The sequence below is a fragment of the Bipolaris maydis genome, assembly GCF_028858645.1.
Source record: "Bipolaris maydis strain C4 unplaced genomic scaffold PSV08scaffold_15, whole genome shotgun sequence".
NCBI lineage: Eukaryota > Fungi > Ascomycota > Dothideomycetes > Pleosporales > Pleosporaceae > Bipolaris > Bipolaris maydis.
The window spans coordinates 615421-636877 of record NW_027093871.1 but is presented as its reverse complement, the minus strand read 5'-3'; the positions used below and the strand labels follow the sequence as shown (position 1 = coordinate 636877).

Here is a 21457-nt window from a genome sequence, read left to right as displayed (position 1 = left end):
CTGGTTGTTGTATCATCAGCCACTATTGACATGCCAAGCATATCTCGCAATCGGCCGCTTGTTTTGGTAAGCGCAGCTGAACCCACCTTTCAGCCACTCCCAAATCTGGTGAAAACGTGGGCATCTAGTTCCTGAGTCATTATCGACTGGACAGCAAGGCGTTTGCGCTGTGCAACGGTGAGGAATATCCGGTGGTATTAGACCGTGATAGCATCTCTTTGCGCGAGGATACCCCGCTTTCCGATCCCAGATTTGCACTGGTACTGTACACCGTGGTCAATGATGGTATTTCTTTGCCCGAGGATATCCCGCTGTCCCGTCCTAGATCTGCAGTACCGTACCGTGTGGTAGGCAAGAGTATCGGATTTCCGGTTGTCACACCCGAAAACCGGTAACGACATCAAGAAACGGTTCGTATACTGGTACATGCTGTACGTAAACCAGCAAGCCTTCCGACTTCCTACCAATCGCGCACAATGGACTAAACCTCAGTGTACTACTCTCCTCACCTCCGGGTGTAGTAACTTCAAGTATAAAAGCCCAGCCTTGGTCCTCTTAGCATTCCCCAACTACAATGATCTCACCATTACCACTCCTTGCTCTGTTCACCCACCTTGCAACATCCACCATGTCCGGCAATACAACAATCAAAACCATTGAACCCTTCAACCTTTCTGCCCAAGCAGGCACAGACATCTGGCGCAAACCCCCCTCGACCAATGTCTTCAACGCCGCATTCTATCCCTCCACTCTCCCCACCTACCCCCTCAAGCAGTTCCAGCGCGCAAAAATCAGCTTTGCCCTCCCCCCTTCCAATGAACTCCGCCGATATGACCAAGCCGGTCTCGTGCTCCACCTGACCAAAGAGGGCGTCGCTGAAAACGCCACGAAATGGGTCAAGACGGGTATCGAATTCTACACTGGCAAACCGTTCGTCGCGACTGTTGGCTGCGACATCTGGGCCGATTGGTCTCTAGTACCCATGCCCGAGTTTGTAAATGGGACGCAGCCTGCTGTTACAATTGAAGCACGCAAAGAGCAGGATGAGCTCGGAAAGAGTCTGTGGATTTACTGGATTGTGAGGGACGAGCAGGGCAAGGAGGTTGAGAGGCGCCCCTTGAGAGAGGTTAACTGGTTTACGGCGGCGGAGGATGAAGGATGGGATGTTAGTATTGCGGGCTATGTGGCTAGGCCTACCACGGCCGGAGGTGATGAATTGCTTGAGGCGGAGTTCAAGGAGGGTCTTGAGATTGAAGTTTCAAAGTGAATGGGTATTTAGCGAGGCTTTTTTTATCCGCGCTGTTGGGGGCGTTGAGTGAAGGTGGGAGCCTGATTGCGGGCTTTTTTTTTCTTGTCTTTCACTTTCACCTTCACTTCGTTTTACTATCCAGATTCACACACGCACAGAGAGACATAGAAAATCACGCCTCGTGCGGTATATTTACTTTCTATCACAAACAAACTCTCTCTCTCTCTCTCTTACTTCTTTGCCCACACTAAACGCAAGAAACACTGCATCTATCCGCTTTCTCTCGCCTCTGCACTCAACCGCACCCAGCACACACTTGCACAAACGCTCTCAAATAACTATAGAAGTACCTCACAAAACAATGTGTCGCATTCAGCTCCACTGCCCGAGCACTTCCAAGACCCTTGACAACTTTGTCATCGGCGCGTACCAGAAGCCAGAGCAAGTCCTACAAGGCGTGCGTCTGGCGTTGGACCTCAAGTTCGCAGCACTCTACACCACCGACGCGAAACCTATCAGCGATCCCAGCAAGACGCTGCAGGATGACGAGCGTGTGCTTGTCGCTGCCAGCGCCACGGAAACCATGTTGCCGGATGCAGTGTATGGCTATGCTATGTATGCTGGTGAAGAAGGCGACGACGTTGACATGGACGTCGATGGGTATGGAATGGACTGGCAGGTAAGAAAAACCCCCTCGTCACACTTCCTTTTCTTTTGTACCTGTTTACTGTTTTTGGTTCTGCGTTTTGATAATTTTTTTTTCTGTTTTTGAATATTTTGAGTTTGAAGGTGTCGAGACTGGGTGACGATGGAAAAGGAGTAGTAAGTGTGTATTTCGAATTTGGTGTTTGTATACTAAAACCGACATTTTTTTTTTCCAACCACATAGGACCTCACGGACCGCGAGAAGGCTGCCCACATACTCAGTCTGGTAGAGACCAAGCCTTCGACCCGAAACAAGCTCCGCATAACGCGCGAGTGTGGTGCCGTACGAGAAGATCTCGCGGCCATCAACCAGCAAGAGCTTGACACTGCGGCCGCACCGACTACGGATCACGAGGCACTTATCCAGGAAAGATGGGACATCACTCTTGATGCGTTCCTCAAGCAGATCACCAAGTATGCAACTACTCCAGCCACGAAGTCGCACATGACTTTATCGTCGTTATCCCTTTCGACCATCTCAGCTCTATCAGTCATATCGTCCATGACGCTTGGACAGGCACGCCTCGCCCGCGAAGTGCTGTGCGAGGCTATCGCACTGCGTCTAGAGAAGAGCCAGGACGAGGCCAAAGAGCCTGTCCCTTGCGAGGAGGATGTGAAGAACGCCGTGGAGATGGTGTATGAGCGGGCTGGTGTGGTGCCAGCGAAGTTGACGAAGGTCAAGGGTGGAAAGACCAAGGAGCGGAAGAGGGCCAAGGGAAAGGGCAAGAGTGCGGGTGGCAGTGCAGGTCTGTGAAAGCACTGCATGGTGGGTATCGACAGAGGCCAGATTGAAGATGGAGAGGTGGTTTGAAGGAACGTATGGGTAATGAGGAGGATGGGGGTCAGTTTAGCCAGAATGTGACATCTTGACATTCTGACGGAGTGGAGGGATTTTGTTTTGCCTTGCTCTAGTTACTGAGATTAACATCATAATTCTCACTAATAACCCAACATACATGCACTAGAAATAGTTCTTGATTCTTTTATGATATACACTAGGCTGACTCCTGGGTTGATATGCGTCTTTGTATACAAATACTACCGTGGCGTAATCATTTAACCCTACAACTACAAGGTCATTGTCTTTATAGCAAATACTTAATCATCAACTATGTTTAGGCCCCCTCACTATCGATTTCGACTACAGGGAACGTCAAGGCGGATTCCATACAACGTCCAGGGGGGTTTGGTATATATGACTTGAACCGTGTACCCACAGACTCAACTCTTCCAAATATTTGCGCAGATCCAATTCGTGCTAAAATTGGTGTGACGACCTTTGATGTTGCTTATGAATAAGAGGGGATAGATACGATCATGCATCTTCGTAAACTAAGACAAATAAGTACGTTGACAATCTTGCGCGGTACCAACTCGGCAGGATCACCAATCTTGTTACTATGGAGCCCTACGTAGTAAGTATACTATATTCGAGGCTAGCACACATAATAACTAGGCATTTTTGCTGCTGGTCAGGTCGACATTGCAGAGCGAGTCATGCAAGTGAAGAAATAAGGGTTAAAATGGAGGAGAAAACGACGATGCATGACGTAGTAGGAGAAAACGATAAATGAATAGGTTGTGTATTAGACGATTCACGAAATGGAGACGAGATTTTAGACGGATCAGCATGCAAGACTGATGCACCTGACAAAGAAGAATAGGATAAAAAGAAACCGGTGCATATCCCGAAGCCATGGGATCATCGCTCCATACTTACCGGCCTTGACCAACCTGGGGGGAAAGGAGATTCTCATGCCGCATGAGCGGCTCTCTGCGAAGGGTTTCGACTGCGAACCTCGCTCTGCTTGACTTCCAGGTGCGTCCCGCTCTTGTTCTTCTGAAACTGAAGCGACTTGGGAGACGCTACATTGACATAATCTTCAGTGTCCTTTTCAACGACACCAGGGGTAGAGACGTGAATACCCTCAATCAAGACCTTTTCGTTTTCGGGAATCTCAACGGGAGCGGCGGCGACTTTGGGCTGTGCTTTCCTTGTACCAATAGGTGGGTCGAAGCGCTTGCGTAGTGTCTCGATCATCTTGCCGAACCAGAACCAGTTGAGGCCGTTGAGGATAAGGTTGGAGGCTAGGTAGGCAGAGATGATCCAGAGTGGAATAGTTTGGCCGACGGAGTATTGAAGAAGATGGTTCTTGAAGCCTGCGTTGTTGACATAAGTGTCGTCTGACAGTTTGCCCACCTCGGGGTCGTGCTGTGGGACATAGCCATTCATGTATAGGTGGTAGACGTCGCCGAAGACGCGGATTGACTGGTAGGTTCCCCAGACAAGACGGCAGGAGAAGAAGGTGAAGAGTAGCATTAGGCCGTTGACGAACTGGACGGTGCTACCAGTCATGTTGAGTTTGTCGCAAAACCAGTGGATGTTGAGGAAGGGCGAGGAGAGTTCGTAGAGGATAAAAGTGCACGCATAGTAGTTTACGAATGGACGCTGTGCAAACGATGAGTGATTTGCTTTCAAATATCTGGGTCGAGTACTTACGAAACCAAGCGAGAAGACGCAGAGAGCAGAGATGGCATGAAACAGCATGCCGATTCCAAAGATCTTGACATTCTGGACCGTGATGACCAAGTCCCACAGGAAGTAGCCCCCGGCGAATGCCTGGACCAAGCCAGACGCACCCGTATATCCATGCACACGTTCTATCCTGTCCATGCTATTCAACTCCTTGTCTGTCCATATGACCCACAGGGCTAGGCTGCAGATGAGGGTGCTCTGGACAAACGACACGATGTGGACATCCCAGTTTAGCTTTGTGCGAGCGTTGAAGGTGGCATATACGCGAGGGAAAAAGATGCGCGAAAAGGCCGGGGCAATGAAGCGGTAGGTGACGTCGTACAGGACATAGGCAGCAACAACCTCGTGGAAGTGCAGGGGCAGCGTGTTGAGAGATAGGTAGTCAGCCACGGGCTGGACATACTTGACGAGGCTCTCAGGCCGCGCGATGGGGAATGGATCGTGCATGATGGTAGAGAGATGGCCGTGGAGGAGGAGGTGGAGGTGAAGCGTGGGGCGGGCTAGGTGGAGGAGGGAGTGATGTAAGGGCGCCTGGGGGGCGCACGCAGAGTAGGTGCAATGGGGGCCAGGACACTTCAGGAAGCAGTGAGTGTGGCGGGGTGGGATGCAGTCTTTATGCCGTCGGGCAGAATGGGCGAGTTCACAGGGGCGCAGTCATGGAAACACTTGTCTTGAGGATGCGTGTCGAGGGTTGCGAATGACGACTGCGCAGGGCACAGCGCCGCCCTGCCCTGGTTCCAAGGACCTAGGCCGAGGTGCGATTAGCGAGTCGCCGGATGCAGAGGGCTGCTCACGCCGCGCCAAAGGCACACGACACATTGCAACCATGTGTGGGACATTGTGTGGATGGTGACTTGGGAGTAGCAACAAAGGTAGACATGGCCATGGGACCGTGTCATTCTAACCCATGTTCTGTATTAATTCTGTACACAAGCGGTGCACGGCCACACGAGGCTCAATACATGTCTGCATACCTTCGCATACGTCCGTCCCAGGGTCGCCAAGGGAGCACCCGAGCATAGTAGTCTACCCAGGGCTTATTGAACGAGCGCGTTTACAACCCAGCGTTGTAGAGTTTGTACACGCCTGCTTGTACGCTATCCGCAGTATAAGTAGTGCTCTGCTCATCCCGGCCAGCATCCCGCTGTACGGTAAGACGCGCAATCAGCTGACGCCGTGCTTCTCGTGTGCCTAGTCCACGTGCAAACTCACTCCCATCCGACAGAGAACGAGTCAAGCGTGTGACTCGTTGGTTGCAGATTCTGTCTGGAGTACATAAGCAGATACGTATGCTGGACACGGTCCTCGCTGTTGGTACTGACTGCAACGGCTTGGAAACAGCCAACGTGTTGGATCCAGTAGGAAATCAGTCGTCGTACCAAGATCGGGCGGCTATACTTACAGTACTATAGTAGCCCCCGCAAGAAGGGATCCCTTGGCTGCTTCTCCGAGGCATCACTGTGTAGGGGAGACCGCTAGACCCCCGTCACAGCACTACAAGGCCGCACGTATCCTAACTAAAGTAGTAGCGCTCTCTACGTACACGTAGTAGTAGTAACAGCCGAGGCCCCAGTTTCACTAGTAAGTACACGAGACTTGTCCAGATCCGCATTCAATGCAGCGCGACTTGTGTGCTTCTGAGTTCCAACCTCCATGGTGTCTCCTTCTCCGAATGTTCGACACCGTTGACGTCGTTCCTTTGCCTGTTGAATCGCCTGGCCATGGCCGACCTCCAGCCGGATGAGTCCAACGAGTCGGGCAGCCTCAAACCCCCGACCGTGTCGCCAACTCCGCGCGGGAAACGCAAAAGATACACGCCCGTGGCCTGGTGCGCATCCGACCTCGTTGCTGTCATCACAGCCCAATCATCTGCTAACCCTCCCCCCATAGCGATGAATGCAAGAAGCGCAAGGGTAAATGCGACAGCCAACTCCCATGCCAACGCTGCCGCGACAGGGCTGTCACCTGCTCTTACAACTCGAGGGTAGCCGCCGTGTCTTTGCACAAGGAAAGGCACGTATTATCATCCGCCCATTGCATCTGTCATGCTGCATGTACGGCTCTGACCTCCTTCAGAGATTTTGACGCTTTGAATGATAAGATTGAGAAAATGCAAGAGCAAATTGATCGCCTTATTGCAGACAGACTCCCGTCCAATTCATCAGGCAAACAACCCTCCCCAAGCCTAAACACCACCAACTGGACAGATCAGTTGGACCACAATGGAGCATCGGCCACCTCATCTGCCACTTCACAAGCGAGACTGCCCGAATTCCTTGGTCCCACCAGTTCATCGTTCCTCCTCCGAATGGCGACGGATTCCTTGGCAAGCGCTGGAATAGATATCCCAGTGTGTACAAGACTCGACGTAGAACCTCACCCAACATCGGCCAAGGTCAAATACCAAGATGCGAGCCCCGCCAATCGTGGTGTTGAAAACCCACTGTGTACCATCCCTCGGAATGAAGCGCTGCGATTGTTACAAGTCTACGATGAAGAGTACGGGTCAATCTATCCGTTCGTCGACAAGACAGTCTTGCACCGCGCGGCTCAATGCTTTTACGATTGTGTCGACATGGAATCTCCCTCGTCTACCAAAATCTACCAAAAGGATGAGAATACCCTCTCCGATGGCATATGGGACGTCCTGAAGCTAATCATTGCCATCGCTGCAGCCATAGAGAGTCATGGGCCTAATGCATTGAGTGCAAGCCTTCTCAAGAGCGTTGAATCCGGCTTTGACATTCGCGTCTTGGGAGAGAAAGTTGAGATTCTCGAGATACAGGCATGGACTGCTATGGTACGTTTGTTTCTATCCTCCCATGCATGGGCTGTTATTCTGACCATTTGGAGAGCATCTTGCAATTCCACTTGGATGAGGAGGTCCTCGCTTGGAGAACCATTGGTCTCGCTGGCAGAGCCGCCATCGAACTAGGCCTCCACCGACGTGAGACTTACTCGCTGCGCTTCTCCGACGAGCAACGCCTGCGAGCCAGTCAACTCTTTTGGTCTATATACATACTTGACAGGCGATGGAGCTTTGGCACTGGACGCTCGTTCGCCATTCCCGAGTGTGATATAGATCTGGATCTTCCCAAACTGGTAAGTACATCGTCTTGCCACCCCTCAATCATGTGACATGAACAGTGCAGCTCAATCTTAGTCTTAATTCTAGAGCAGCTCGGACTCATATCTCCTCTCAATCATGGTGGCATACGCGCAACTAGAAACGAGGGTATGGAAGTTGACAACCAAGATCACGGCCAAAGCCACTTCAGAGAAGCTGTCCTTCCTCTACTTCCGCGTGCAGCAATGGTATCGAAGTCTCAAGCCCCAGTATCAACTGCAACCCACCGAAGCGAACATGCTGCATGGACACACTCGGAGCGAGAACGGGATCCGTTTACTGTTTTACTTCAGCGTCAACCAGCTTCAACTTTTCATCTTCCGCCAGGAACTTTTAAATTACCACACTATGAACGAGGACCTGCCGAATGCCAGGTTTGCTGTTGAAGCAGCAAAAGGCAATATTCGGCTGCTGCAAAAAGTGAGCCAAATGGCAGACGTTTATTCGACACAGCAAGCTCCATTCAATCACTTCCTCGTCTCCGCACTGGCAGTCCTTTTCCTAGCCGTTTGCCACGCCCCATACCAATTCAAAAACGCTTGTCGTGAAGAATTTGTAGTCGCACTTGAGCTCATTCAGGGATTCTCTTTCGAGTCTCAAGTGGGAAAGAGGCTCTGGAAACGGGTTCAGCACCTCAAAGAGATTAGCCTGAGTCTGGGTCTGCTGACCAACAAAACCCAGACAGATGGTACGCAGAATGGCACACTGAATAGCAATGATGCCACTCTACCGTCTTCAAGTTTCGTATCAATGGAACAAGATCAGCACGTCCAAATGCGGCAGCCACCCATTTACTCTCAAATGGGGCAGCCTTCTACGAACGAGACGATTGATCCGTACCAACTCACCAGTGACTTGACGACTATGTTCGATACATTGCAGGAGCCTTACAGATGGCCTGCGTCGGATGAGTTTGTGCTAGATCAGGTGGACAGATATCATCAGACAATGAACCGGGAGCTGTCAAGAGACCTTTTGGACTTGTTCTAGCATCTCGACTATCGTTATCAAGAAACACAAGGAGAGCCTAAAGGAGCCTTGCGCAATCATGTTTATGCTGGCAGTGAATAAGCAATTGAAAACGATCAGCTTACTAGAATCAGTCGCAAAACGCGCGTACCAGAACCTCTACGGACCAAGTTGGCGTCTGGTACATGGCGAGGCCTACGTGCTGTGCGAGCCGAGGGAAAAGGCCGGACAGCTACTATAAACGGGAGTGGAGTTGCCATATTGACCGCCCCTAGACGAGAACTGTGTGTACATGATCGGTTAGGGCCATCTGTCCGAGGTCATCTTTGAACAAATCCAGCTACGGTGCCCCAGACACATCAGCGTTCCCTTCCAGAGGCTTTGCGTCGACGAGCCAGGAGGTACTTTATCGAGGCCCTGCAGCGCGGAGCCAAAGTGCATGCCCAAAACAACGCCTGCGGGTCCCGTTTCGTCCGGGGGAGATATTTACGCAGGGTAGACAGGAGCTGTTGATCAGAGGCAAATCACACGGAAATTTCCGACAAGTAAGAGTTCTCGACTGAGTTTGGAGTTCCGCATTGCAGCATTGATCGGAAATATCCGCTAGTCTCCACTATCTAGGGCGCTAGTGGACCTACACTACCTCCAGTTTTCCGGTGGTCGTATAGAATAGTACCTCACAATGGCGATGGTTGCGAGGGGCTCTTGCTTACGACCATCATTGCCGGATCATGGCCGTAAGAAGGACGCTCGCAATAGTCAAGACCTAATGGCTCCACTGTAGGAACTCAACACGTTCCGACCGGAAGCAATTCCTCGCCCAGAGTTCAGTGTATCCCACGGACTAAACATGGAGTAGACGAGAAGACTTATAAAAGTCGTAAACCGCGAATCAGTATCTGGTCAATAAGCTTCATCCGTACCATACCGAGCCATCTATTGCAAGAATATAAACGCGTGTCCCGAAGCAAGCAACTAAAGCAAGATGTCAACTACCTTGGATAACCTTCGCAACAATTTTCGAGGCCGTAAGCCCTTTCCCAGCCCTGCAAACCTCTTCATTCCCCTGCTCACATCCGGCCAGTGATCATCGAACCTCATGACCAACTTTACTCGTTGTTTCGACGCCGGTGGTCAATCAATGAGGAAGGCAACCCCAAGGTAATCTTTCAGCCTCTCACGGAGGCAGACGTGTCTGCAGCTGTAAAATACGCTGTTGGGCAGCAACTCGAAATTGCCGTCAATGTTGGAGGTCACTCGTTTGTTGGAGCATCCAGTTCGGACGGGGTGATCATTGACCTAAGACGCATGAACACGGTGTACGTGACGAACTCGGGATACGGCAGCCCCGGAACAGTGACTATGGAAGGAGGTACCCTGGTCAGCGACATTGCCCGGGCCTGCGAAGAAAGCGGCGTCTTTGTCTCCCTCCCGTCTCACAAAGAGATTGGATATGCCGGCTTTGCGCTCGGCACGGGCGCTGGATGGGGCATGGGAGTTTGGGGCTTGGCCGTTGACAACCTGATCTCGGCACGGCTCGTCCTCGCCAGCGGAGACATCATCGACGTGTCCGAAACTTCTCACCCCGAGCTGTTTTGGGGACTCAAAGGAGCGGGGTATAATTTCGGTGTCGTGACGCAGCTCACATTCCGCGCTATCCCTTTGACGACAAAGGTCTTCTTTGGATCGCTTACCTACCCGGTCGAACAGATCGAGGCTGTCCTCAAAGCACTCGATAAGTACGACGCTACACAGACGGATGAAGACATGGTTTTCATGGTCTTGCTACCCCACAATCCGAATGGACCTCCGGAGACTATCATCTTGATGCCATACTACCACGGGGACGACGTCGCCGAGGCTCGCAGGCGATTCGATGTTTTCTTCAGCATTCCCTATATCAAGGATGACACTAGGCTCATGTGGTTTCACGAGACTGCGGACCTATATCCCGATGCGCTCTGGCCGTATACTCGCCGCTTGTCAAACGGTACACTGGTGAGTCGAGTCGGGCCAGACGTCTTTCTCCCTGTTGTGGACCGTCTACGCCAATGGTACTCGGCCAAACCCGAAAGAAGACCAGGAAGTTCCCTCTTCCTGGGCATGTACAGCTGGCGCAAAACCCTAAAGCCGGTTAGTGACAAGACTTCTGCCTGGCCGCCATCACGCGAGCGACCAGGAGATGGTGACCGGCTCTGGAAAGACGTTGCCATCTACCTTGGGTATGTTTTCCCCTTTATTCGTTTCCCTTTGTCCTTCAAGTTACCAAGCAACGGAAAGCTAATCTCCAATTTTTCTTCTTCTTACGGAACAGATATGACGACGAAGAAGAAACTTCTGCTGCCGTGGCGGCTTCCAAGGACATGGTTGAATTATTGCGCGAAAAGCATCGTGATGCTGCTGGCAAAGATGTCATCAAAGGCCTCGTCTACCCGAATGCGGGCGTGCTGCCAGAGTTCACCGGCGAATACATGTACAAGGACAATTTTCCTCGCTTAAAGCAACTCAAGATGAAGTATGATCCTGCTAATGTCTTTCATAAAAAGCATCCGATCAATGTGTAACAGAACAAAAGAAACATTGCATGTTTCTTCTGTCCTGTAGACAATGTTGAAAATCAAAAAAGGTTGAAAATAGGCTACTAGGCTTCTCATTTGGGGTAGCATTAGCAGAGATGATCGTGTTTTTGAGATCCTGAGGTGGAGACCCATCTCTACTACTCCATGTTGCACGCACTGACTACGCAGTATGGTCCTTTAGACTTGCCACGCTAATCTGCCCGCACGAGTCTGGCCGCGTTTTGTTCTTGTCTGTGCTTCGCATCCCGACAGTGTACGTAGCGGAGAAATAATTAAAGTAACTTTAAACGCTGCACAGTCTCTCCACATTCCGTAAAGTCTTGTTTTTTTTCGGTCTCTGTATAGGCGTGTAATGTCTACAAATTGCAAGACTAGGCATCGCCACTAATATTCCAATCAACCATGAAAGTGTTTATGCTAAAAGAGATCGTATCTCTTGCAGTGCTGTTGGGTACTGTTAGAAGCAAGAATGTCACGTACAATAATCCAATACTACCTGGGTGGCACAGCGATCCCCAGCTGCGTCTTTGTCCCTGAGTTCGACAATACCTTTTTCTGCACCACATCAGGTTTCATGGCGTTTCCCGGCAACTCGGTATACGCCAGTCAGAACCTGACCGACTGGAGGCTTGCAAGTAATGCTCTTAGCCGGGTGGCCCAGCTACCCGAAGTTCAAGCTGCAACAAATGAGCAATTCGCGGGCATGTTTGCCAACACTTTGCGTTATCACAAGGGAAAATTCTATCTCATCTTGGCATGGATCAATCCCGCGTTTGGCGTGCCTCGCTTTGTTCTGAGCACGGCAACCGACCCTTTCGACGACAGGTCATGGAGTGATTACTTTGTTCCTTCAAACACCTGGTTTCACGATTGACCCGGATATCTTCTTTGATGACGGCGGTACCGAAGTAGTTGAGTTTTCGGGGAGTCCGATTCAAGCTTGCTATTTGGACACGGCTACTGGGAATACGAATCAACCATGGCCGTTGTGGAATGGCACGGGTGGTGCCAGTGCGGAAGGACTTCAAATATTTAAGAAGGATGGCTACTACTATCTATTGATTGCAGAAGGAAGTACTCAACTTGGGCACCGAGCGAGTATGGTGCGCTCAAGGAGTTTGAAGGGCCCTTGGGAAGCTTCACCTAATAATCCCCTGGTCTCTAATAGCCCAACCAATGAATATTTCCAAAACCGTAGGGCACGCAGACCTATGTATTTCAGGACGGAGAAAAGAAGTGGTAGGGAGTCGCTTTATCCATAAGAGGAGATCCAGCTCTGTACAATCAGTCTATTTTGCCAATGGGCAGAAAGACGGTGCTATTCCCCGTCTCATGACCAAGCAAGGGTTGGCCGTACACTGACCAGGTGCGTGGAAAGATGCAAGGACCACTACCAAAGCGAATCTCCTTGACACCCAGCAAGGGTTTGAACATCGCTGTCGCGCTCCCTTCAACAGTTCAGCCTTCCAGATATCACCCAAAGGGCACCCGAACACACTTCAAATTTTGTCCGCAGGAGCGAATCACACAGCTGATGCGCAATTCAATGCCTCCCGAGAAGGCCTCTCCGCCATGTTCCGGCGGCAGGAGCACACTTTCTTCAACCATACCGTCGACCTGCACCCCAACTTTGGCAAGTCAGCAGGCGATGAACTGGGCGTGTCGAACTTTTTTTGAACCAAGACCAGCATGTGGACCTCGGCATCGTTTACCTCAACAGCACGGATAGCAGTAGTAATGGTAGTATTCTGAAGCCCTATTTCCGCTTCATAGCAAACTCCGTACGCCATCCAATCCCACCAGAAAAAAATCGGGCCAGTCCTCCAATCCTGGCTTGCAAGTCCCATCCGCATACACGTCACTCCCAACAACGAAAGCAGCTACAGCTTCTCTGCCTCACCGAGTACGAGAAGCCATGAAGCACGAGTGCATGATCATGAAGGACAGTTTTAGAAGGGTTTAATGTGCTATTCTACTTGAAATTATTTGCTACTTCTTTGCTTGTATATATGTGAGTTGTGTCCTCTCTCTCCATCGCAGCGTCCACAATGTCTTTGCGATGGTTCGCCTACCTCAACGCGCGTCCCTCTTCTTCGCCCTTCTTCCCATCACTACGCGCCGCAAACTCCCTTAAGAGTAGTACCTGCTGACTCTTCTCACATGGTGATTCTGTGAGCATCGATCTTGGTGGCTTGGGAGCAAGCAGATTCCGGTTTGCTACTAACATGGAGCTGGACTCTTTATATAGCTCAAGGCATTGCTCAAGTCGATAAATGATGGATTGGCTGTCGATCCCGATAAAGTATGGAGCATAGAGTTGCGCCGTATCATCGTATTTCTGTCCCATCAAGGCCCTTTGCTGCATATGATATTCATTGCTCACAAAAAAAAGTAAATACACGTAAGAAAGGCTACGCGTGTAACAGCAGCAATGCCGATAAGCGATTGCGGGGAACGCGAAGTTCATACGCGACAGGGTGCAGGGATCACGGTGCCTCCACCAAAAGTTCCGACTTTGCAAAGGTGGGACGAAGAGCACAATTCCACTCTCCAGATGCTGCGACAATGAGAGCTTTTCGACACTCGCTCACAGAGTGTACAGCCAAGCCAACAAAATTGCTCCGCCCAGCCGTGCTATCATCGCGCCGAGATTATGCTCAACCCGCATTCGCACCCAAGCCTACAATCGACATCAAGCACATCCGACAGAACCCAGGCCTCTACGAGCAGAATTGTATAGATCGCAACTATGGGGCGCATAGCAAATCATCATGGCGCATCATAGAACTACATGAGCAGTGGCTTGCCTTGCAGCAGAGCAGTCGTAGCTTGCGGGAGCGCAACAACCAGCTGCGAGCCAAACTTGCAAGGGCAGCGGTGCAAGCCAAGAGCGGCGATGGGCAGTCGGCTGCGTTGCAGAAAGGAACTATTGCAGACGCCAAAGCTCTCAAGGAGGAGTTGAGCTCTATTGAAGCTCAGGAAACGCAGATACAGGATGAGATTGAAGCTCTAGCGCAGGCCCTTCCCAACTTGAGCAGCACGCACACTCCAGTCGGCACGGATTTTGAAGTAGTTGGCTACATCAATGCGCAGTCGGAGAGCGAGCCGCTGCAATCCCAGTCTCGAAAGTCACACGTAGACATTGGACAAGAACTGGGCATCCTCGACTTCTCGGGCTCGTCGCAAACGTCGGGATGGGGGTGGTACTTTCTTGTCGGGGATGGAGCAATGCTGGAACAGGCCCTGGTACAATACGCTCTGAGCGTGGCGCGGAACAAAGGGTGGAAAGCAGTGGCGCCTCCTTCGATTGTCTACTCGCACATTGCAGCCGCATGCGGGTTCCAGCCGCGAGACCAGAACGGCGAGCAGCAAATCTATGCGATTGAGCAGTCTGAAAAGGACAAAGCGAAGCCCCAGTTAGCCCTTGCTGGCACGGCCGAGATACCGCTCGCGGGCATGTATGCAAACCACAAGTTTGAACAAGCAGAGCTACCACTCAAGACGGTGGGCGTCAGTAGATGCTACCGTGCCGAGGCGGGGGCAAGAGGGGCCAACACCAAAGGCCTGTACCGCGTTCACGAGTTCACAAAGGTTGAGATGTTTGCTTGGACACTGCCTGACCACGCGGGCGAAGACTACTTTGCCGGCCAGCCAGCATCGAGTGCCGAAGCAGTCTTTGACGAGATGCTGAGGATACAGAAGGAGATATTGGAGGCGCTGGGGCTGCAGTGTCGCATCTTGGAGATGCCGACTACAGATCTCGGGGCGAGCGCTACGCGGAAGCTGGACATTGAAGCCTTCTTCCCCTCACGACGAGAAAAGGACCAAGGCTGGGGCGAGGTGACGTCGACTTCAATGTGCACGGATTACCAGAGCCGTCGACTGCAGACACGGGTGCGCGTCAAGGGCAGGCTGGAGTTCCCGTACACGGTCAACGGAACTGCGCTTGCTGTGCCGCGGGTGCTCGCGGCGATGCTGGAGAACCACTGGAACGAACAGGAGCGCACTGTGACGATACCAGAGGTGCTGCGACCCTTTATGGGCGGACAGGCAAAGATTGGGGCACAGGCCTAGTTTTGCTGGTGGGTTCCGTTCCGTCGCCAGCGAGTGTGGCAACGTGGGCAGAGGTGCTTCTTGTTGCACCATAGTACGGCTGTATCAGTGCATGTATACTATCAAGTTGACGATTGGATGCCGCCACAACAAGCGGACCCAAGTGCCCATGACCCTGCCCCCCCTGCATCGCAGTTGTTGAAAGCCCATAGCAGCGTGTAGCCATCGCCCTGCATTTGCCGCGGTATCCCAGCTGGTGGCCGTCGAGGCTCACCCAGCGCTTGGCCCGGCAATGCGAGGCGATTGGCGCACAGCCCTCGCAAGCAGCGCTGTGCCAGGGCATGGGCCGAGTGCAGTGCAGAAGAAGCCATGTGAACAGTTGCCACGGCCACGGCCACAGCGACAGCGGCTGGTCTGTCTGTCTGAAACCAACCTCACCACTGCCGCCGACCCGCAGCGCTGCCCTTGTCGAGCTGAAAGGCGTTGCTCCTGGCCACCGTCTTGTCTTGGTCTCCCCTGCGCGCCATTGTCCTTGGAGGTGGGGTGGTTTTAGCGGCCCGCCTCTGCTCAGCCCAGCCTCCAGCCTCGCATCAACAAACCACCAGCCCGCCCGTCTGCACTCGACCACGCTGCTGCATCGTTGCATCGTTGCACCGCCGCGTGCAAACAACGCAACCCGCACAGCCGTTGCTGCTGCTGCTGCTGCTGCTGCTGCCGTCGCCCAGCCCGCCGCCACGCCTGCAGTCTGCCTGCGACCAGCCACCTCGGACCCGTCGCAAACCTGCTGGAGCGCAATATTCCGCCAGACCACGCCCCCTTCACCCGCTCCCCAGCCAGCACCCTCACAGCCCGCGACCCCGTCCCCAGCAACACACCACCAGTCGCGGCGCATGGTTTCCTATCCAGACTCCGCGAGTGCCGAGCGCTCATTGCCCATCCGGCGCCCGTCCTCTGTCGCATCGCATTCCTCTCGCGCGTCCACGGTCCGCAGACATCGCCAGACCCGGTCCAACTTCGGGGGCTCGTCCATTGTGTCGCAAAATGAGTTCCCTGTCTTCACCCACACCGGCGACGTCGAAATCATCATCAGCAACGGACGCAAGGAACAGCGCTATCTGCTGCACAAGCTCATCCTCACCCAGTGCTCTGGTTTCTTTGAGGCTGGCACGAGCGATGAGTGGGCCACTGCCGGAGACGTGACCAGCGCAGGCCCGACAAACGGCACCGCCCTGGCCAGAATACCCTCTGGCTCGCGGCCAGAGCAAAAGAGGAAATGGAGGTATGAGCTCGATTGGGGAAACAGCGACGATGACGTGCCTATGCTGGTCCAAAAGGTACCTTGCCTCCCATAGACGCGCGTACAAGCACCCGCTGACATGTTCCAGAAGAACCAACCCTCCACCATGTTTGGCGGCGACCCAAGCACATCCACACAGCCGCCACCAGCACGAAACAATAAGCCCGCCGCCCCGCACTCAGGCTTCTTCCGCAGTGTAGCCAACTTTTCCACCGTCAACGTACCCTCCGCACCTCCTGAGCTCGATCCCGACGATGACACTTTCCGAGACTACGACAACCTGTTCCGCATCTTCTACAACTACCCGCCCTCGCTCGACACCATCAACATTGCCACTGCCTATGTCGAGTGCAAATCTCTCCTGCAGCTAGCCGACATGTACGATGCACTTGGTGTAATTGGCCCGCGCGTCGACCACCACCTCCTCCGCTTCCAGGGCCGATTATGGAAACAGATAGCAAAGTACCCACCCAGCTACCTAAAACTGGGTTACATGGCGCGGAGCAAGGCAATTTTCGCAGAGGCCATGGTCCACGTGGTCGGACAGTGGCCGCAGGGCATTAACCAATTGCGTGGCCAAATTGCCGAGCCAGTCATTGAACTGATCGAAGACAAAGTGGACGAAATGGACGAACTCAAAGCAAAGATCGAAGTCAAACTCTTCCGCCTCTCCCTCACCACCAGCCGCGGCGAGCGCGTCAGCCCCTCGAGCAACTGGCTCGACTGGATCGCCGTCTCCCTCTTCCGCCAATGGCTCGCCGAAAACACAACCCCACCTCCAGCCCCCATTCTCAAATCTCCACGGCCCCAAGGTCCCCGAGGCGAATCCGCGCCCCTCCCTCCACCCCCAATCTTCAACACAGGCCGCATCTTCCGTCTCCTCGGCCAAGCAGGCTCCAGCTACCTCAACCACGACGAATGCAAGCGCTTTCTCCGCCTCAACCCCGAACACTACAATCGCGACAACCTAAAGCGCCTCGAGCGCCGCATCGATGAGATTAAGAACAAGGCAAAGGATATCGTTAAGCCGCTTATGCGCAATTTCCTCGAGCTGGATCTTAGGGAGGGCGGACTGCCGTATCTTACTTGTACGAGGATTGATCCGCAAGATTTTCCGTGGGATGAGATTTGAAAAATGTTGGGCATGTGTGTGGGGATTGTGAAAGAGAGGGGGCGGCACGAGGACTCTTTTTTGAGACACCCTCTCTTTTTTTTCCCTGAGATTTTTTTGGGATATTTCGCGGGAGTGTGTGTTATGTTGTGTTGTTTTTTTGATGTTGGTTCGCCTGATACCCCCACCCCTTTTTTTTGTGGTTTATGGAAAATGAGTTTGGTTTCCCTTGGCCTTTTTTTTTTCTTCTCTGTCTTGTCTATTGTCGGTTCATGCTGGAATTTTTTTTCCCCTTCTCCTTGCTACTTTACCCAGCCTTCTCTCCCACCTCTTTTTTTTTGGGGGGGGGGGGGGGGTGGGGGGGGGGGGGGGGTAGTTTAGACTCCCAACCCCCATTCCCTACCAACCGCAATTTTTTTTCTTGCCGCTTTATACGAGTTGTCATGATGGAATGAAGAGTTTACTCCTGTCCCCTCCCCCTCCCCCCTTCCTTCCGTTTTCTCACAATGATGCTTGGGTTGGAAAGATTGTTAAAGTTTGATGTGTGTGTGTGTCTGTGCTGGTCATATATACCCTCCTCCTCTCTCTCTCTCTCCCTTTCTCTCGTCTTCTTTTCCACTGTCTTTTTTTATTTAGACTCAACATGGAGAGTGATATATTCAAACTATAGAGGCCCCCCCTTCCCCCCCCCCCCCTTTTTTTTTCTGCACTTTGTTACACTATGTCCTGCATCATGTAAACTTTTTGTCATTCGTGTATGTTTAAAGTGTAAAATTTATAATCGGGCAGTTAAATAGTTTTGTTCGTAACTTGGGCAAACCACGTGATTTGGACTTGTTGGCCCCGTGTTTGGTTAGATTTACCATGGTTTGTTTTGAAAACTGTTTTGTTGGCTAAATGCGGGCGGGTTTTGGGTAAGGGGGCAGGCATGGTGCTGGGGGGGGGGGGGGGGAGGGGGAGGTGGGGCAGTTTCCAGGTGGCTGGTGGGGACGGGTTGGGGGTGAGTTTATGGTTGGTTTACCCTTTGTGTGCTCTTACGAACGGTATTAGTGAGGTGGATTTGGTTAAATGGAGGGAGGGTAAGGGGATCGGGTGTTTTGTTATGTGTATTTGTAGTGTTCATTGTTGTTGGGCAAGCTGCGAATTTTAGCTTAGTACATTTACCCATCTCACACACCTTAACTCCGTCACTCTCACCCATAGTCAAGCATCAAAAGAAAAGAAAAAAATTGTGAAACCATCAAATCAGTCTGGAATTTTTTTTTTCGTCAATCGACTCGCTATAAAACCTCATAAAAGAAAGACTATCATCATCATAAGACGATGCGCGTAGCGCCCGTTCCAATCGTAACCAAGCTCCCTTTGCTTGCTCCAAGTTTCCACCCCGCCTTTGCCAACAAACTTTGTTTAAGCCTGCTTGCCCTGAAGAGCCTGGTGGATAGTGAAGCCATCAGCGATGGCGCCGATGCCGCCAGCAACTCCCTCTGCGATCTTGCCAATGACATGGCCCTTTCCGCGGTTCTGGGGGTCACGCTTGGCCTTCTGGCCCGGGAGGAGTTTTTTGATGTGGCCGGGCAGAGCAATAGGGTCGATGTTGATACCGGCGTTGAAGCCAAAGCCGGCATCGGTTTGGGGGTCACGCTTTCCAAGGGGGGAGCCCAAGTGACTACTGATAACTGGTAATAGCTTGTTGCGTACCAAGTCGAGATTTGCTGCGTTACGGAAAGGACGGGTTAGCTGGGCATCACGCCTGGTCTTTTGACCTGGGAGGAGTTTCTTGATGTGGCCGGGTAGAGCAACAGGGTCAATAGTAACGTCAGCGTCGAAGCCAAAGCCGGCGTTGATTTGGGGATCGCGCTTTCCAAGGGGGGAGTCCAAGTGACCACTGGTAACGGGTGTTAGGTTGGGAAGTAGCAAGTCGTCATTTGCTGTGTCACGGAAAGGGTGGGTTCTCTGGGGATCACGCTTCTCCTTCTGGCCAGGGATGAAATGCTTGACTTTATCGGCGATAGAAGAAGGGATGGTGACTCCAGCATTGAATCCAAAGCCGGCATCGATGGGCTGGGGGTCACGCCTCTCCTTCTGGCCAGGGATGAAGTGCTTGACTTTATCGGCGATAGAAGAAGGGATGGTAACACCTGCGTCAAAACCGAAACCAGCATCAACGACCTGGGGGTCACGTTTCTCCTTCTGGCCAGGAATGAAGTGCTTGACTTTATCAGCGATAGAAGAAGGGATAGTGGCTCCAGCATTGAATCCAAAGCCGGCATCGATGGGCTGGGGGTCACGCTTCTCCTTCTGGCCAGGGATGAAATGCTTGACTTTATCGGCGATAGCAGAAGGATCAATGGCAACACCTGCGTCAAAACCGAAACCAGCATCAATGACCTGGGGATCACGCTTCTCTTTCTGATTGATGATGTTGCCATCATTGTCGACAAGGGGATCCCAACCAAGGCGGATACGCTTATCACCACCGATTCCTCTAAGAGCTCTCGTTTTCTTCTGGCCAGGCTTCAACAACCTGGGTTGACTGACAGTAGAAGGGTCGATAGTTATACTGTCGTCAAAATCGCCCTTGGCATTAGGGTCGAGAAGAAGAAGCGGGCGGGTTTTGTCGTGGGACTGCCTCTTTTCCTTGCGGAAGCCGGCTTGCTTCTCCCTGTCTAGCAATTCTTCGAGAGTTGGAGAGTCCGGAATCCCGAGATGGCCTCCCATGCGATCATCGTTACCGGGTCGGCGCTGAGGGTCTCTTTTGATAACTCGTGCGTTGGCAGCACCGGGAAGGGAAACGGGGTTGGGTTGGCGATTGAGCTCGTCGGTAAGGTCTGAGCTAATGCAGGGTATTCCAATGGATATTTCGGTCATATCGCCACAGGCAGGAGGAGACTTGTACGGATGGTCTCTCTTCCCAACTGAAGGGGTAGTGAATTCATTTTCAGCAAGTTCGCTTCTGATGCTGTTAATACAACGCCTGGTGTAGTTTTCAGTAGAAAGACTTACAGCTGAGGCTGAGCGCCAGAATTCTCAAGGGTTGTCCGAAGTCGATCAGCTGGAGGCTCGGGAGTGCCTTCCGGGCGAACAACAGGCACGGCATTCACAGTCATGCCGACAGTAAATGCCAAAATGGCTGCAATGGTAGAAGAATGCATGTTGAAAGTTGTTGGAAGGAGCTGGGTGGAGCTGAAAGAGGTGAGAAGGGAAGAGTTTGGAAAAGAAAGACCGGCTTGGAATATTGAATTGAAGATGAAAATGAGCGATCTTCAACCTGCGAGACCAATGGAATGGAAGTGATGGTGGGATCGGATGCTGATGATGCGATGATTTCCAAATGGTGTGCAACACCACGTCTTTATACATTCTGAACGATGGATACTGGGAGCGAAACATCAGACGATGCAAGATGCCAAGTGAATACCAAAGTTTCGACGAAAGAGCTACCAAGACCAGTAGCATAAACACCAGAAACATCTGAAATCTCCTAGTATCACACACACAGGCTCCTGTAAGACCTGCTTCGACAGACAGTTGCAAACCCCAAACGATGACAGCATTCGAGAATGACTTGGCTTGACGTGCGTGTATACACTGCTTACCTTAGCATTGACGTTAGTTGTCTAGCATTGGTCGCGCACGGCCTCTGCTGGCTTTAAGCGGCGGTACTGTGACACGCAGCCACTAGCAGCTAGCCAGACGAAAACACGTGCAAGCATGAAGTCGTTCTGTCGCAAAGAGAACTAGCACCTAGTATAGCCGTCACGAGTTTCGTCGCTCTATAACAAGCCTGTGCGCTGCTCTTGGCCTTGAGCTTGGCCTTGAGCTTGGCACTCT

General features: G+C 52.2%; 8 protein-coding genes across 8 annotated transcripts; 6 read left to right on the top strand and 2 right to left on the bottom strand.

The window, feature by feature from the left end:
- Nucleotides 1-615: 615 nt before the first annotated feature.
- On the top strand, nt 616-1407 carry PSV08DRAFT_332486 (uncharacterized protein). The gene has a single exon (XM_014225525.2). It carries the CDS (start codon nt 629-631, stop codon nt 1265-1267), a length of 639 nt encoding a protein of 212 aa, XP_014081000.1. The 5' UTR covers nt 616-628; the 3' UTR covers nt 1268-1407.
- Nucleotides 1408-1610: 203 nt separating this feature from the next.
- On the top strand, nt 1611-2708 carry PSV08DRAFT_356005 (uncharacterized protein; the record flags this gene model as incomplete). Its single annotated transcript, XM_014225524.1, has 2 exons — nt 1611-1928; nt 2139-2708. The coding sequence occupies 2 exons, from the start codon at nt 1611-1613 to the stop codon at nt 2706-2708; spliced, it is 888 nt and encodes a 295-aa protein (XP_014080999.1).
- A 566-nt stretch (nt 2709-3274) lies between these two features.
- PSV08DRAFT_209753 (TLC domain-containing protein) lies at nt 3275-5184 on the bottom strand. Its single transcript, XM_014225523.1, has 2 exons — nt 4455-5184; nt 3275-4403 (listed from the first exon to the last, which is right to left on the bottom strand). The coding sequence occupies exons 1-2, from the start codon at nt 4935-4937 to the stop codon at nt 3708-3710; spliced, it is 1179 nt and encodes a 392-aa protein (XP_014080998.1). The 5' UTR covers nt 4938-5184; the 3' UTR covers nt 3275-3707.
- A 1027-nt stretch (nt 5185-6211) lies between these two features.
- Nucleotides 6212-8730, top strand: PSV08DRAFT_209749 (uncharacterized protein; the record flags this gene model as incomplete). Its single annotated transcript, XM_014225522.1, has 5 exons — nt 6212-6318; nt 6381-6403; nt 6863-7290; nt 7344-7592; nt 7666-8730. The coding sequence occupies 5 exons, from the start codon at nt 6212-6214 to the stop codon at nt 8605-8607; spliced, it is 1749 nt and encodes a 582-aa protein (XP_014080997.1). The 3' UTR covers nt 8608-8730.
- A 791-nt stretch (nt 8731-9521) lies between these two features.
- Nucleotides 9522-11453, top strand: PSV08DRAFT_209748 (uncharacterized protein). The gene is made up of 3 exons (XM_014225521.2): nt 9522-9614; nt 9671-10808; nt 10901-11453. Exons 1-3 carry the CDS (start codon nt 9572-9574, stop codon nt 11148-11150), a joined length of 1431 nt encoding a protein of 476 aa, XP_014080996.1. The 5' UTR covers nt 9522-9571; the 3' UTR covers nt 11151-11453.
- Nucleotides 11454-11634: 181 nt separating this feature from the next.
- PSV08DRAFT_412323 (glycosyl hydrolase) lies at nt 11635-12844 on the top strand (the record flags this gene model as incomplete). The annotated part of the gene is made up of 5 exons (XM_014225520.2): nt 11635-12009; nt 12083-12359; nt 12431-12480; nt 12511-12589; nt 12628-12844. 5 exons carry the CDS (start codon nt 11635-11637, stop codon nt 12840-12842), a joined length of 996 nt encoding a protein of 331 aa, XP_014080995.2.
- Nucleotides 12845-13213: 369 nt separating this feature from the next.
- Nucleotides 13214-17647, top strand: PSV08DRAFT_374291 (seryl-tRNA synthetase; the record flags this gene model as incomplete). The annotated part of the gene is made up of 4 exons (XM_014225518.2): nt 13214-13304; nt 13759-15238; nt 16009-16552; nt 16604-17647. The coding sequence occupies 4 exons, from the start codon at nt 13214-13216 to the stop codon at nt 17645-17647; spliced, it is 3159 nt and encodes a 1052-aa protein (XP_014080993.2).
- Nucleotides 17648-19033: 1386 nt separating this feature from the next.
- PSV08DRAFT_374290 (uncharacterized protein) lies at nt 19034-20778 on the bottom strand (the record flags this gene model as incomplete). Its single annotated transcript, XM_066093286.1, has 2 exons — nt 19034-20600; nt 20630-20778. The coding sequence occupies 2 exons, from the start codon at nt 20776-20778 to the stop codon at nt 19034-19036; spliced, it is 1716 nt and encodes a 571-aa protein (XP_065948126.1).
- Nucleotides 20779-21457: the final 679 nt, after the last annotated feature.

Bases quoted from the DNA above. Each gene is read 5' to 3' on its own strand.
- PSV08DRAFT_209748 (XM_014225521.2), top strand. From the start codon at position 9,572: ATGTCAACTACCTTGGATAACCTTCGCAACAATTTTCGAGGCC. The intron at 9,615-9,670 runs GTAAGCCCTTTC...ACATCCGGCCAG, and splicing joins TCGCAACAATTTTCGAGGCC to TGATCATCGAACCTCATGAC. The intron at 10,809-10,900 runs GTATGTTTTCCC...CTTACGGAACAG, and splicing joins GACGTTGCCATCTACCTTGG to ATATGACGACGAAGAAGAAA.
- PSV08DRAFT_209753 (XM_014225523.1), bottom strand. From the start codon at position 4,937: ATGCACGATCCATTCCCCATCGCGCGGCCTGAGAGCCTCGTCAAGTAT. The intron at 4,404-4,454 runs GTAAGTACTCGA...TCGTTTGCACAG, and splicing joins GCGTCTTCTCGCTTGGTTTC to CGTCCATTCGTAAACTACTA.
- PSV08DRAFT_332486 (XM_014225525.2), top strand. From the start codon at position 629: ATGTCCGGCAATACAACAATCAAAACCATTGAACCCTTCAACCTTTCT.